The sequence below is a fragment of the Garra rufa genome, unplaced genomic scaffold (assembly GCF_049309525.1).
Source record: "Garra rufa unplaced genomic scaffold, GarRuf1.0 hap1_unplaced_002, whole genome shotgun sequence".
In the NCBI taxonomy this organism is placed as follows: Eukaryota; Metazoa; Chordata; class Actinopteri; order Cypriniformes; family Cyprinidae; genus Garra; species Garra rufa.
The window spans coordinates 407083-423632 of NW_027394277.1; the positions used below are offsets into that span (position 1 = coordinate 407083).

General features: G+C 33.5%; 1 protein-coding gene across 1 annotated transcript in view; it reads left to right on the plus strand.

Annotated features, from left to right (window-relative positions):
• The window catches only part of LOC141305334 (exportin-6-like), a 45556-nt gene extending 30794 nt beyond the window's left edge, over positions 1-14762 (plus strand). The window contains exons 5-21 of the mRNA XM_073832451.1: positions 354-463; positions 544-652; positions 734-826; positions 2670-2739; positions 3939-4098; positions 5620-5712; positions 5793-5940; positions 7929-8075; positions 8192-8363; positions 9585-9740; positions 9889-10003; positions 10094-10172; positions 10260-10352; positions 11492-11653; positions 11956-12054; positions 13452-13682; positions 13981-14762. Coding sequence (XP_073688552.1) covers positions 354-463; positions 544-652; positions 734-826; positions 2670-2739; positions 3939-4098; positions 5620-5712; positions 5793-5940; positions 7929-8075; positions 8192-8363; positions 9585-9740; positions 9889-10003; positions 10094-10172; positions 10260-10352; positions 11492-11653; positions 11956-12054; positions 13452-13682; positions 13981-14082 — 2139 coding nt within the window. The 3' untranslated portion in view covers positions 14083-14762. The remainder of the gene's footprint in view (positions 1-353; positions 464-543; positions 653-733; positions 827-2669; positions 2740-3938; positions 4099-5619; positions 5713-5792; positions 5941-7928; positions 8076-8191; positions 8364-9584; positions 9741-9888; positions 10004-10093; positions 10173-10259; positions 10353-11491; positions 11654-11955; positions 12055-13451; positions 13683-13980) is intronic.
• The last annotated feature ends 1788 nt before the right edge of the window (positions 14763-16550 follow it).

Below are 16550 nucleotides of genomic sequence, written 5' to 3' on the forward strand. Positions count from 1 at the left end.
CAATGTGGCATCAAATCAGTATTTTATTTTCCGAGTTGTGTTGCAGTAAAAATCGCAACAGGTAGCACCATTAGCTTACAGAGTGCAGCCGCTTTACGTAATCAAAATAATGGCTCTCATATAGTCCAAAATATATATAAAACGATGTGGAATTTAAAATAACGTAAATCTTTCATAGGTTTTCTACTACATATTTTAGTAAGATCATTTATATTATATTAAGCACCTCAGAAAACATAAAATATAAATGCAATTTGTGACCCATTTAAATAGAGAGTGAAGCAGCACTAAAGCGCGTAACTTTTCATGTTTTATGCATCTCTTCACTTAAACATGTCTTTAATTTGTTGTAGCCAAGTCATGAGGGTTATCTGGCCTGTCTGGACATCTGGAGTATATTCCTAGACTACCTAACCACCAAGATCAGAAGCCGATTGGCTGATAGTGACAGTGTGATTAACAGGTGCGTGTCTGTGCGCTTTTTGTGAGTTTAACTTGTATTAGAAGCATGGAAGTAATCTGTGTATGTGTGTGTGTGACCAGATATAAAGACGCTCTAGTTCTGCTGCTGCGAGAAGTTCTTAACAGGATCCAGTTCAGGTTAAACCAGAGTCAACTAGAAGAACTCGATGACGAGACCCTTGATGACGATGTAAGTTTCAATCAAACATACAACGAACGAAGCATCAATTTTGTTCTGCAGATTTTTTGGAACTTTTTTTAATCTCTATAGCAACAGACGGAATGGCAACGATACCTGCGTCAGAGTTTGGAAGTGGTTGCCAGGGTGATGGAGCTGCTGCCGTCCCAGACCTTTTCAGTTCTGGTAGGTGTATGTGAGTGGGTGAGCGTGTACGTCCTCGCTCTCTCTTTGTACTGAAAACAATTGACTCCTCATTGGCAAGTCTAATAGATGTTTAGAGGGGTAGTTCATCCAAAAATGAAAACTATGTCATTAATTGCTTACCCTCATGTCATTCCAGACCCGTAAGACCTTTGTTTATCTTCAAAAGACAAATTAAGGTATTTTTGATGAAGTACAAGGGCTCTATGTCCCTCCATAGGCAGCAAGGGTACTACCACAGTCAAGGCAGAGAAACATGAAATAGTCCATGTGGTCCACATCAGTGGTTTAATTGTAAAATTTTATAAAGCTACGAGAATACTTTTTGTGCACAAAGAAAACAAAAAACAACTTTATTCAACAATTTCTTTTATTTTAACAATGTCCTTACTATGTGTCTGTGCCTTGACCATGGTGTAGGAGGTTCAGAGAGCTCTCAGATTTCATCAAAAATATCTTAATTTGTGTTCCAAAGATGAACGAGGGTCTTACCGGTTTGGAACGACATGAGGGATAGTAATTTATAACAGAATTTTCATTTTTGGGTGAACTAGCCTTTTAATATGAAAGTAAATATGATTTAAAAATCCAAAGAAATATGGAATTTACGATTTTAAATCAAAGTTTGCTTTAATCCACATGAGTATGAGTATTAGAGCTGTTAGTAAATTAATGTTCAATACAATTAATTACATTGCTGATATAATGACAGTTTCCATTGTTGTTCATATGAATGCGTGCACATGCACACAAATAAATGCTATTTTTTTTTAATGCCATAATTGCATTTTTCTGTATTTCCAAAACAAAAATTTAGTGTTAATGAACTCCGTTGTCATCCAAGATGTTCATCTCTTTCTTTCTTCAGTCGTAAAGAAATTGTTTTGTGAGGAAAACATTTCAGGCATTATCCCCATATAGTGGATTTCTATGGTGTCCGAGAGTTTGAACTTAGAAAATTTAGTTTCAATGCTGCTTCAAAGGGCTCCAAACGATCCCAGCTGAGGAAGAAGGGTCTTATCTAAATAAATTATACCTTTTAACCTCAAATACCTGTCTTGTCCAGCTCTGCATGCATTCTGGTTCAAGACAGTTAGGGTATGTTGAAAAACTTACATTTCATTTTCTCCTCCAACTTTAAAATCAGCCTAAATCGCTGCCGAAGTACCGGCCCAGTGTTACACAAAGTGAACATGCAAAGAAGATCAAACGCACTTTAAAATAAAAGTTAAGACCGCAATGTATGAATATTTTGAAGTTGGAGGAGAAAATGAGATGGGAGTTTTTGGACATACCCTAACTGTCTTGAACAGGACTGCACAGAGTATGCATGTGCATGGCAGAGCTAGACAAGACAAGCATTTGAGGTTTAAAAAGTATATAAATATTTATTTTTTATAAAAAAAAAGACAGATCGTTTCGCTAGATAAGACCCTTATTCCTCAGCTGGGATCATTTAGAGCCCTTTAAAACTGCATTTAAACTCCATTTTAGAAGTTCAAACTCGCAGGCACCATAGAAGTCCACTGTATGGAGATAATTCCTGAAATGTTTTCCTCAGAAAACATCATTTCTTTACAACTGAAGGAAGAAAGGCATGAACATCTTGGATGACAACAGGGTTGAGTACATTATCTGTACGTTTTTGCTCTGGAAGTTGAACTACTCCTTTAATAAATGTTGTCATTTTGAAAAAGCTTTTTTTTTTAAATTAAATAGCATTTTTAGTTTTACGTTTTATTATTAATTGCACAAAATTTGCATGTTAAATGTTATCCATTATAAATGTATAATGACTAGAGTGTGTGATATTGTGTGTTTTTAGTTTCCGGTGCTCCAGGATGATCTGGACGTTTATCTTGGGCTGCAGCAGTTTATCGTGAGATCAGGAACAAGTAAGTTTCTCTTCATTATCGCAAACTGAATGCGTTTTATTGACAGTGGATTTGTTCCAAAATCTGACACACTCAGATAATATTTTTAGGCATCCAAGTGTAAACACAGTTTCATTTTGAGAGACATTGTTTTGGCCAAATTTTAAAGGATGATTGCATAAAATAGACAAAGCAATCCCAGAATGCATTGCGCAAAGCTATTGAAAAATGCCATGCAAAATTTACCAAAATTGCAAAATGCACCAAAGCGTAAAGCGGAATTTTCTGGAAATGTGATATGTTTGACAACTTTATTTCCTTGTTAGTCAGGCATCAGAGTCCTGGCTACAGTAAATAAGACTATCTATCTATCTATATATATATATATATATATATATATATATATATATATATATATATATGCTATCAAGAGTCCTTGTTAATCAGGCAGTAACATTTTTTTTTGCTATCAGACTTCCTATCAAATATTACACAGATATTTTACTGCTGTGATGTGGAATTGTACTTTTTGACCCAAGATTTTAAGTTGCTTCATGTAAGTGGAGGCTGGCTTGATGTAGGGCTGTTCAACCATATATATAAAATAGGAAGTTCTGCATTAACTGTAACACATACACTACCTTTCAAAACTTTGCTGTTGGTAAGGTTTTGTAACTTGTCTAAAATACAGAAACAAATGCAATATTGTGAAATATTATTTCATGTTTTCTATTTGATTATATTCTAAAATGAAATTAATTCCTATGTTGCAAAGCTGAATTTTCAGGATCATTACTCCGGTCTTCACTGTCATACGATCACTCAGAAATCTTTCTAATATGCTGATTTGCTACTCAAGTTTCCTGTTATTAATGTTAAAAACAGTTTGTAATGAACACAAAGGTAAAAAGAATAGCATTTAATAAAATATTTTCTAACATATTTTACTGTTAGTTTTGATCAATGAAATGCATCCTTGCTGAATAAAAAAAAAGTATCGCTGACTCAGAACTTACCAGTGGTAATGTACCTTCAACTGATGCCTTAAGCTATATCTACAGACTGCTTAAATGTTCAAGTGAGTATTGTAGTACTATGTGGTCTTGTAGTGTTCGCTCTGATGCTTTATTAGTGGCAATTCTGTTCTCATGTGGCTAGTGAGCTGCTGTCAGCTGATGCTTGGTGGTTTCACACCTTTCTCTCCGTGTGTGTGAGAATAGGTCGAAGGCTGAACATCACAGCAGAGGCCGACTGCAGAAAGCTGCACTGCGCGCTCAGAGACCTGAGCTCTCTGCTGCAGGCCGTGGGACGTCTGGCCGAATTCTTCACCGGGGACGTTTTCAATGCTCGCTTTAATGACGCTCTCGCCATCGTGCAGAGGTCAGTTCCTGAATCACAATTCCTCTTTTAACAACAATACCTCCCTCCTTATGTGTGCACTTCATATGTTTTGTGTGTTTGCTCATGTATTTTTGTATTTATTTAGCAGGACAGTGCATATTAAAAACAGAACATCTATAACATGCCAGAGTTAGCCAAAGGCTGATTTTCATCTGTTGTCCTGTAGGCCTGTTGTACAATGGCACCCTAGAAAAAGCATAAAATGTTATAAACAGTGAGGTAAACAACATTAAGAAAAGGGATGTTAACGAAGTGTTAGTCGGTTACAGTAGAGGCAGCAGTAGCGTAAGGAGACAATGCGATACAACTAAAATTAGTTGTGAAAAGCACAAGGAGCAGCAGCAAAGGGTTTAGTAAAAACATAAAAGCAGCAGTGTAAATAGCAAGCATTAATAAAGCAGATTAGAACATTTGCAAATGTATATTAAAATGACAAGCATTAATATCAAAATCCTAAAATAATGTTTTATGCCATGATTTACATATTACATTTTATTAGTGGACTTTACTAAGCCAAGCATCACTGTCACTAGTGACTGGCTTGTAGAAAGTGCAACAGTGCCACATGTTGACATTGAAAGTTCAGTGCTCTCATTTATGGAGTTAAATCCTTGCCTTTTTGAGCTGAATAATCATATCATAAATTTGTAAATTTAAATGGTCTTAAAGTGAGAATTAAGGCTTTTGTAATACCATTTAAGATATGAAAGACCTTTTTTGGCTTCTTTTTAAATGTTTCTTTTTCTTTTCTTTTTTATAAGCACTTTTTTTTGTTGTTGTTTTTTTGATTATACCAAAACTTAAACAATACTGTTTAGACTTTCCGAAAAATAAACGGTTTCCTTTATATGCTGTTCAAACCCTCATTTTATAAAAAAAAAAGTTTGGTTTTACTTTCACTATTTGAAAGTATTTCCTTGTTTTCGCCAACACAGGGTGTCAAAGTAATATGTAAATATTTTTCAGATTTTTTTTTTAATGCCAAAAATCATTCAGATATTAAGTAAAGATCATTTTCCATGAAGATATTTTGTAAATTTCCTACCATAAATATATCAAAACTTAATTTTTGATTAGTAATATGCATTGCTAAGAACTTAACATGGACAGCTTAAAAGGTGATTTTCTCAAAATAGTTTTTTATTAGGATTTTTTTTTGCCCCTTTAGATTTTCAAATGGTTGTCTCTCAACCAAATATTGCGATGTAAATATTAATATGATATATATGATATAAATAACATTGCATATCCTAACAAATCATACATCATTGGAAAGCTTATTAGATTAGCTTTTTAGATTGTATAAATCTCAATTTGGAAAAATTGACCCTTACGTCTAGTTTTGTGGTTCAGGGTCATAAATACCATATTAAACATTTAGGAATTATAAATGACAGGTTAATAGCTTGAGTTATTAATACACAAGTATACTGAGTGATGTTTAGTCAGATGTAATTAACTGACTGAAATATGTGATGGCAATTGTGTTTCTCCTCTCAGATTGGTGGAAGTGTCATGTTATGGTTCTCAGATCAGCCTGTACGACGTAGAAATGGCTGTTCCTTCAGTGCTCAAACCGGACCTTATAGATGTGTAAGTAGTCATAAACGCTGTTCAAGGTGCTAAGGGGTATCGTTTTATTATCATGCTTAATAAACCTCTCTGTTTTGCAGCCATGCACAGTCATTGGCTGCTCTGCAGGCGTATTCTCATTGGCTGGCTCAGTTTTGTGGAGAGGTACAGAGACAACAAGATCAAACGCAATTTATGGATCTCATCACGTCAAGCATGGCTGCCACAACCCCTCTCATCAATGCCAAGGTGATTTGATGTTTAAGAATGATCATTTAAAGGTCCACTGAAGTGCTTTGAAACATGCAGTGTTATTCTGTGTGTTAAGGTCATTGTAAATAATACAGGAAGACAAGGCGGAACATATCAAGCAGTCCCGCCCCCTTTTTTAAATATCCAATAGCGTTTTGTTTACATCACAGCTTTAGCCAGAGCCATTGAGCTCGGTAAAGCTGCATTTGACATCGAAATACAACCACAATCTCATCCATATCGCTATAAAACATAGCATTCTGTGTGGAATTCAAATGGGTTCGATACGTTTTGTTGTCTGCACCAATTTGTGCATATGATCCGCTCCATACTATCGTGTTTCTGGACCGTTCGCGTGACACAGCCAGAAACCAGTAGTGCATATTTGTGAGATGGGAAGATTTATACACTGTAGTTTAGGACTGTCATGATTGTTTGACTCTATTAGAGTACTCAATTTAAAAATGCTCAGTTGCATTTTGCCTGTGTTAAGTAACCGGCAAAATACCAGAAGTGTATTGAAGCATTTCACGAATGACAATTCATGAAACGCATTATTATATGTTTTCCAAGACTGCATGATATGTTAAACCCATTTAAAATCATAAAGCATAATGCTATTGTGAATTTACAAACGCTGTGATTATAAATCTACACAATCAAAAGAGAATACATCGATATCTTTCTCAGTATGCTAACTGTTCATTGTGATATCAAAATACAATTTTAAACCCTCATTTTTATGTTTTGATGTCCAAATAATTACAGTGGTTGTAGCATTTCTGTCGTTAAATAAATGATCATTGCCTTATTGCTAGAGGTTGACCGATATTGGTTTTTACCGATACTAATAGCTAGGTTGGACCACACTGGCCGATACCGATTAATTAACCGATAGTTTTTGAAAATGGATACTGAAAGGCAACTAAATTAGTGCTCTACTATTTTTTTTTTTTAAGTACTAAACCATACTTTGTAAATAAATACTAATATTAATTATATTTTGATCATTAAAGTTATTTCATAGTTCATTAATGTTAACAAAATAAACTTCAAAATTTAACAATATATCAAATGTTGAAATTAACACTCTAACAAGGAACAACACTTCTATTCTACAGCTTTCATCAATCTTAGTTGATGTTACAAATGGGCTCATCAAAAAATCTAATGTAGTCAGTACAGACACTAAATCCATAGCATTCATTTCTTCATGCATAATGCAGAACTTTTTATTGTAAACAAGCCTAAAATTTACAGGGACTCTTTATTTTGATATGGCTATGCTTTAATACCTCCAGTTGCTTATTCAGGAACATGTATGATACAATATTAATTCATTTTTAAATAAATGTTGTTGTTTTTTTGATCTTTCAATTTAAAGAATCCTGAAAATGTATCAGAGTTTCCACAAAAATATGATGCAGGACTGATAATAGTAAGAAATGTTTTTTTGAGCATTGTTTTTTTGATCATGTGACACCGAAGACTACAGTAATGATGCTGGAAATTCAGCTTTGATCACAGAAATAAATTCCATGAAAATATATGAAAAGTCAAAAAAAGATATTTTAAATTGCTAAAATATTTTGTGTGTATTACTGTTTTAACTGTATTTTGGAGCCAAAATAGCAGAAAAAAAGGTCTAGGGTAAAATGCATTTCATGTGTGACTTAATTTTAAACACTGAGAATACACTGGGACTCTTATTTTGAAATGTATATGCATGGCTCCTACCAGCTGGTCTTTCAAACAGATGCGGGAGATAAAGTGCTTTTACAGCAACAAAGTAAACACTATCATAATTCATTCACCCATGAATTGTTTATGTTAAGGTTTGCAGTACTGATGTCCAAACTAAAACATTGATCTGTGTGCTAAGCTTTACGATTTCACTAGATTTTTAGATTCATTGTTCAACCAGTTTTTCCTCATTCTTTGACTCTGGGAAAACCGCTAATCTGAGTGATCTCTGTGTGCCGCAGGTTCCAGAGAAATTGCTGTTATCTGCGTGCCATCTCCTGGTCTCCATGGCGACCACCGTGCGGCCAGTGTTCCTGGTGTCGTTGCCGGCGGTGCAGAATATCTTCAACCTGATCACGGAGAATCATAACCACAGATTACCTCAGGAGGTGTGTGTGCGTGCGCGGGTTTATATTGGTCCGTTTTAGGAAAACAGGACAGCACAGTGTGTACTTGGATCCATCTGTATTTGCTTGTGATGTAACGTTTGTTGTTTTTGTCTAAGGCTCATGTCCTCGTGTGTCGAGCTCTGTCAAACATGATGCTGTTGCCGTGGCCTAGCCTGCCGGAGGCGGAGCAGCAGTGGCCGAACCGTTCGTCCAATCACACGCGGCTTCTCAGCAGCCTCACGCAGCAATACCGCCTCCTGCCCCGCCCACCCAACCATCACCCCAACAGTAAGAGCAACGGATGATTATTTTTTATAGTATGGGGTCAATAAGATTTTTTTTTTTATGATTTTTTTTTTTTTTTAAATCCTTTTATTCAGCAAGTATGCTTTAAATTAAGTGACAAATAATTTTTAATCTTAAAAAATAAATCAAAAGATTTAAATATTAAATAAATGCTGTTCTTTTGAGCTCTCTATCCATTGAAGAGTCTTTAAAAATTTTCACAGTTATTAAGAAATATATTAAGCAGCAAATCAGGATATTAGAATTATTTCTGAAAGATCATGTGACCCTGAAGACTGGAGTAATGATGCTGAAAATACGTTTTTGCATCACAGGAATGAATTTCATTTTTAAATATATTCAAATAGAAAACTTATTTAAATTTAAATGTAGTATTTTGCAATATTTTTACTGTATTTTTCATCAAGTTAAATACACTTGGTGAGCATAAGAGTGTGATTTCAAAAACGTAAAACAATTTTGCCACACATCACCAACCTCAGATTCACTCACTCACTTATTTTATGTATATATTTACTTATATACTTTATTTTTTTAAATAAAGCATTTATTTAAAATATTTTTTTAATTTGAAATCAATATTTTGATCAAATTAAAACATCCTTTCTAAATAAAGGTATTAGTTTCTTAAAAAAAATTGTTTATAGTATTATATATTATAATATAAATTATAATAGACAGTCCCTCCTATGATTTCTCTCTTTTTATAACTTCACAATTTACTTCATAATTTTTATTACATTTATCTATCATGTAATATTTTTAAATAAATAAATAAACATAATTAAATCAAATACTAATTGGTTGTAATTCTACATTTTTAAATGTTGCCACTAATCCTAGGTTTTGTCCATTTGTCAGTAAGATTTTTATTATAAACATCTTTTGTAAAAAAAAAAGTACAAAAATGTGTTTATTTATTTTTAAAGGCTTAAACTAAGAATATGTTTAACATTATTTGTATGTTTGTGTGTGTATATGTTTTATGTTTATATATATATATATATATATATATTATATATGTTTTTTTTTCCCAGGAATATATATTTTTAGAATTGTCTATCTATTATTGTAAAAAAAAAAGGAAGAAAACATGTATGTTTATTTAACATTTTTGTATGTATGTTTATTTTTAAAGGCTTGCTTTGTACTAGTGAACCTAATTATTTTAAAAAATCACTCTAATAATGATCTGTTTCTCAGGTAAAGCAGTGATCCAGCAGACTCTGTGCGTGTTGAAAGATCTGGTGGACAGTATATCGGGAGAGGCCACCAAATCACGTCAGATCTGTTACCACAGCCTACAGGAGTCTGTCCAGGTCACGCTGGCGCTCTTCCCCCTCTTCATCCAGCAGCCAGGTAACAAAAGAATCTCTCGAACAGCCGGTGAACTCAGGCTTACATTAACATTTATGACAACATCTTCTTTACTGCTTTATAGTTTTAATCACGATTGCTGAGGTTTCATTGGACTGACATCTTGTCTAATGTGTTTGCTCTTTCTCAGATGTAACAGATGAGATGCTGAGTTTCTTCCTCACACTGTTTCAAGCACTGCGTGTGCAGATGGGTGTGGCGTTCACAGAGCAGATCATCCAGACCTTCCTCAGCATGTTCACCAGGTAACCTTCACATGAAGTTGGTATGAGTGCTAATTTACTCTAATCAGTCAGGCTGATCTAACTTGACTCAATCGTCACCATGTTCCTCAGAGAGCAGCTGGCGGTGAGCATCTTACAGGAGGGCAGCTCTGGATCCAAAGTGGTTCAAAAGTTTCTCAAGATTCTGCAGGTAAAGGGAACAAAAGCTACTTTACATTTGGGTTTCCGTGTTTGTTAAACGCGCTACTCACAGTTTATCTTTGGGTCGTTGTTTTAGGTGGTGGTTCAAGAACCCGGTCAGACCTTCAAACCTCTGTTACCCAGCATCCTCAGCCTTTGTTTGGATCAGGTTTACCCAATAGTGGCAGAGGTATGAAACACAAAAAAGACACCCAACCTCTTAAAGGGATTAGTTCAATTCCAGAACAAAAATTTGCAGATAATGTAATCACCCCCTTGTCATCCAAGATGTTCATGTCTTGTTTCTTCAGTTCTTCTCTCCATATAATGGACTTCTATGGTGCCTGTGAGTTTGAACTTCCAAAATGCAGCTTCAAAGGGCTCTAAAAGATTCCAGCCAGGGAAGAAGGGTCTTATTTAGCGAAACAATCGATCATTTTCTTTAAAAAAAAATATTTATACACTTTTTAACCAAAAATGCTCATCTTTTTCTAGCTTACAATGCATATTTTTAAAGGCTGATTTCTCAAAATGAGTTTTTTCCTTCTACACTGAGACATACATCTCCACTTCAGTAGCACTTACACTTACACCAAACTTGACATTTTTATCCCTGTTTATATCCTGAAGGTTTTTACAAAGGGATTTGTACATATATGATTTGCTTGATTTTATTTCCCCAAAATTGGTAAAAAATCTAGTGTTTCCTGTCTGTTCTAAGTTTTTTTTTTCTGAGTTATGTCGTGATGAAATAAGATACCCAAAATTCCCTCTGTAAAAACTTCTGACTCTAATATGTCAAAAAAACAGACTTCATCCAGTGTTCAGATTTTTGTACTAGAAATGCAAAATGCAAAATTTCTTTAATGGCTTATTTGCATATTTAAACAACATTTGAGAACTTGTAATACAATTTTTTTTTTTCCAAATTTATCCAAGTAATCAATCAACTGAGTAAGAAAGGTGATAACTATTAGTTGTTTTTTTTTACTCTATTCATCTGCAGTGTCTCGCCTTAAGTATTTAAATTGTCAAAAAAAAAATTTGAATATAACCATTCGTTTCCAATTGGTTAGAGCCCTTTGAAACGGCAACTAAACTGTGTTTTAGAAGTTCAAAATCGTGGGCACCATAGAAGTCCACTATATGGAGAACATTCTTGAAATGTTTTCCTTTTTTGAATGAAGAAAGAATGACATGAACATCTTGGATGACAAGGTGAACTAATCCTTTAAAGTTGATGAATTTATGGTAAAAAGGGGCAGCTGTGGTTTCCAGAAATAAGAATATGTTATAAAAGTTATTTTTGCTGAACTTTGTGTTCTGCAGCGCTCCTGTCCAGATGTGAAAGCCGAGATGTTCGAACTGCTCTTTCAGATTCTCCATCAGAACTGGAGGTTCTTCTTCAAGAGCTCAGTGCTGAGCAGCGTTCAGAGAACCGGAGCTGAAGAACTGATGGAGAACCAAGCGCAGTTCATTGCCGCCATGCAGGTATCAAGCACACACTGTCCTAAAAACCTGGTTTGCAGAGCAGTCCATGTCCATTCAGAGTTTGATTCATTCTTTATAAAGAACCACATCAATCATTTATTTCAGTGGCACTTTAGTGTGTGTGGTGTCAGTACAGACAACACAGTGCAATATTTCTGGCTTATTGTCTGCATATTATTTAGTGGTTCCCAGAATCATATGATTCAAGCTTCAGTTGCAGTACATGAAGCACTTTCATGCATGGTGTTGGACTGTTTTTGTCTAAACTCATAGACTCATAAACTCATGTCTTTGATTTGCAGGCATTTGGTCAGTCTTTTCTACAGCCTGATATTCACATCTTCAAACAAAACTTGAGTTACCTGGAGGTCCTGAACACCAAACACAAGCTGTACCACAGGGTAATTTTTTTTTTTTTTTTTTTTCACATTAAGTTTATTCATTTGTTTTAATTTTTGGTAGATTTATTTTTATTAACTTAAAATACATTCATATTTAATAATATAATAATTTTGAAAAAATTAACTTATTTTATATATATATATATAGAGAGAGAGAGAGAGAGAGAGTTTATTTATATTTAAAATATATTTGAATTCCATTTTTCATTGATACTAAAAAATGAAACTATATTTAATCAGTAACACTTTACAAAAAAGTTTTATTAATTGACGTTAGTTAGCTACTTTAGTAAACATGAACTGAGAATGAACAACACTTCAACAGCATTTATTAATCTTAGTTGTTAATTTCAACATTTAATAATATATTATTAAAATAACGAGTTGTTTGTTAACATTAGTTAATCCACTGTGAACTAACATGAACAATTTACAATTGTATTTTTATTAACATTACAGTATTTATTAATCTTTGTTAATGTATTGTTCATGTTATTTAATACATTCATGTTCACAAATGACACATTTGTAAACTGTAACTATTTAATCTAATATTTAATATAAATAAAAAATTTAAATATTTAATAAATTAAAAATTACAGTATACTTTATTAAATAAAAACTATTTAAAATATAATATATAAATAAAAATGAAATGTATTTAAATGTTTCGTTTAATTTGCACTTAATATAAATAATTGAACTAATTTAATGCAAGAAAAATTAGTAAAAAACGTATTAAAAATAAACTAATATAAATTAAAAACTTATTTAATGTTACATTTGTAAATACATTTTTAATTTAAGTTGAATTTATTAGTTTTTTTTATATAAAGAAATGTAACTAATTTAATGTTTCAATTTAAATCTAATTCAATCTTATTTAATATAATTAAAAATGTAACTAATTTAATACAAATAAAAAAGTTTAACTGATATTTAATAAAAAATAACGCATATTTGCAAATTAAGCTTAATTAAATTGCATTACTAATAATTAAGTTACTATTAAATACATGTAATTCTAGTTTAATTATGTATTTAATATAAGTAAAAATTTAACATTTAATATATCTTTAAATTTAAATGTTTAATTTACGTTTAATACAAATAAATCTTACATTTAATAAAACATTGTACACATTTAATACAAAGAAAAATGAACATCATAGTTAAACACTAAATAAGTTTCTAATTTATATTAAATGTCATTTTAGTTAAATTAGTTTAATATAAATGTGTTTAATAGAAATAAAAACTAAACTTTAATATATGTTTACATTTATAGTAAATTTTGTAAAAATATTATTTTATTAAATTAGTATTTTTGTATCTATTCATTTATTCAAAAGGCATGTATGTTTATGTTATGACGTGTGGTCACATGTTGATTTCAGAAGCTGTTCCGGAACGCCATGCTGTTCCACTTCATAAATGTTCTCCTGCAAGTCCTCCTGCACAAGAGTCACGACCTCCTCCAGGACGACATCACGCTGGCGCTCTACAACATGGCGGCTGTGGATTTCTCAGCGTTCTACTCCTCCTTCTTGCCAGAGTTCCTCAATGGCTGCCAAGGCCTCGACCCACATCAACGCACAACGCTTGCCCGAAACTTCACGCCAGAGAGGGTGAGCGATCATTACTAAAGCCATTAATACCCAAAGTGTTAATTACATGAGAAATCTGTGTTGTTGGGTTTTTTTTTATAACTAAGCCCAAATTTCAAAATAATCCTAAAGCAGTCTTCATTTTCTTTAAGCAACGTATTTCAATTCAATTTTTCAAATTTGGAGTGAAATATGACCATTTTCTTGCCAGATTTACTTCTCCTATTCATCCTTTTTGCATGAGGTCATGCAGCGTGAACCACTTTCATGTTTCAACATGCAAGTGACGTCTTGTTTCTGTCTCTTCCACCCTTCGCAGGACCTGCCATCGTTTTCTCAGGGAGTGTACCGTATCGTGAACGACCTGCGCTTCTACAGACTGTGCAACGGAAGCCTTCCGCCGGGAACCTTGAAGTTATAGCGGCACATCAGCCCTGCCGCACAGCCAAACCACGGCCCATCCTTCTCAAGGACGCGGATCACTGCTTCGGTGGTCATGTATTGCCTTTCGCCAGGGGCCAGCCTGAGATCTCAGCGGCGGCGTGTTTCTGAGAGCCGCAGGGGCTTCGTTCGTCAGCTTCTTTTGTTTATTTCAGCTAGATTTTACACGTTTGCCAATGATCAAGAGGCCAAAGTGGATGTTTTACAGCTGCTGTCGAGAAACTCGTCCAAAATCAGCTGATGCGAGTCAAAGCGGCGCGCTTCGGGTGTTGCGTTCGTTGGATTCGGAGCAGTGCTTTTCCCATTGCTTGTTGTTTTAAAAAGACCGGTGTAAGTGGAAGCACACTTATTTTGTTGAAGTGAACTGAACTGATGGCGTTGGAAATGCAGTGGTGTGGAGTTAAGTTGAGCGAACACATCTCAAGATGGTTACATGTGGATTTTCGTACTGGCTGCTGTTGAGTGAAGCATTGCTGAAGCTCTGAATGGTTTTAAAAAGTGAACGGGTGCAACGCAGAGCACTGAATTTTTTTTTTTTTTTTCTCTTAAATTGTCTGGTTTTATTGCCCTCTCCTTATTTCCACGGAGATGGACTCTCACGTCTTTTTCATATCATTCCATCCTGATCCAGGACAAACAAACCTTCAATAAAGTTTTATAATGAAATGCATTCTCTGTCTCTGTCATTTTGTTACTTGTAGGCGTTGTCTTGTTTTCTCACATACAAAGATGTGACCCTGGCCTGGACCACAAAACCAGTCATAAGTAGAACGGGTGTATTTGTAGCAATAGGCAAAAATACATTGTATGGGTCAAAATGATCCATTTTTCTTTTGTCAAAAATCATTAGGATATTAAGTAAAGATCATGTTTCATGAAGATATTTTGTAAATGTCCTACCGTAAATATATCAAACTTAATTTTTGATAAGTAATATGCACGCTATGAACTTAATTTGGACAACTTTAAAGGTGATTTTCTCAGGCCTGGTTTCACAGACAGGGTTTAGACCAGGGATTAGGCCACAGTTCAATTAGACATTTAAGTATTTTTTATAAACGTGCCTTAGAAAACAAACATTACTAGTAGAAGCTTGAGACAAAACAAAGGCACTGATGTGTTTTAAGATCAGCAAGTTCCTTTGAGTTGAAACAGCTCAGACTTGCATTTTAGTCTGGGACCTTATGTCTGTGAAACCAGGGGTCAGTGTTTTGAATTTTTTTTTTTCTTTTTTTATGCAATTAAAGTATGAAATATGCTCGTTTGTTTTTTTTTTTTTTTTTTTTTTTTTCTCGAATTTTACCAAAAGGGCTGGTTAAATGGTGCCAGTTGTATAAGGGCTTTTAATGGTTGTAACTGTGCACAATATATGAAATATATTAAGTAAAAATAATGATTTATTACTTTCATAAACAATATTTTATCCACCTTTTTCTTCCTTTAAGAGTGGATGTGTCCATTTGTAAACTTTATGGGTCTTGTGTCCAGCAATTTTTAGCTGTACAAAACTACTCGTTAATATTGCAAATTAGCGTCTTACCATATTATTTTAATTAGGGATGCACAATATTGGATTTTTGCCCATATCTGATATGCTTATATCTTATTTTGGCCAGTAGCCAATGCTGATATATTTCCTTTTGAATGGAAACATCAAATCTTTCCTGTGCAGAAATTACAAGCATTTTTTTTTTAGTTAAATAATTTTTAACAAGATTGTAATTGTTCGAATTAATTTATTTTTCAGAAAAGTGCAGTGGTAACCTTAATGTTTTATTTTAAGATCTGTAGATTTGTAGATTGTCTAAAGCAAAATTGTAAAAAGTCTTAGTCTTTCAGAGCTTGTAATTTGTTTAGAAAAATATAACATACTACACCTTAATGAATAAAAAAGTATATATAAAATTATTTAATTTACAACTTCCGTATTAAAGACAAACGCATTTCAAAGAAAACCATGGGAGCCCGTTTTAACCCTTGAATAAAAAAATAAAAATGTTATTGTGACCTTTTTATATCACAATTCAGAATTTTCTCTGTGTTGTGAAATATAAACTCAAAACTGTGAGTTATAAAGTCAAAATTGCGAGATAAAAACGAATAAAAAAATTCTGACTTTTTTTTCCTCACAATTATGAATTTTTTTCTTATTACTGTGAGAGTTACTTGCAGTTGTGAGTTATAAAGTCCTGTTTTGAGGGTAAAAATATACCAATATGTTCTCAGAATTGCGTGATTAAGAGAAAAAAAAAGCCAGAATTGTAACATAAAAAGTTGCTATTACCTTTTCCACAGAAAACCCTTGCGATATTCTATTATTATTATTATTATTCTTTTTTGTGACAAACAGCAGTTAAAATGTTCCTTTTTGATGAAGACTCCAAGGTATGTGTATATAGTATATACAGCAACTGACTTTACAAAATAAAACATAATATTTGACCCTGG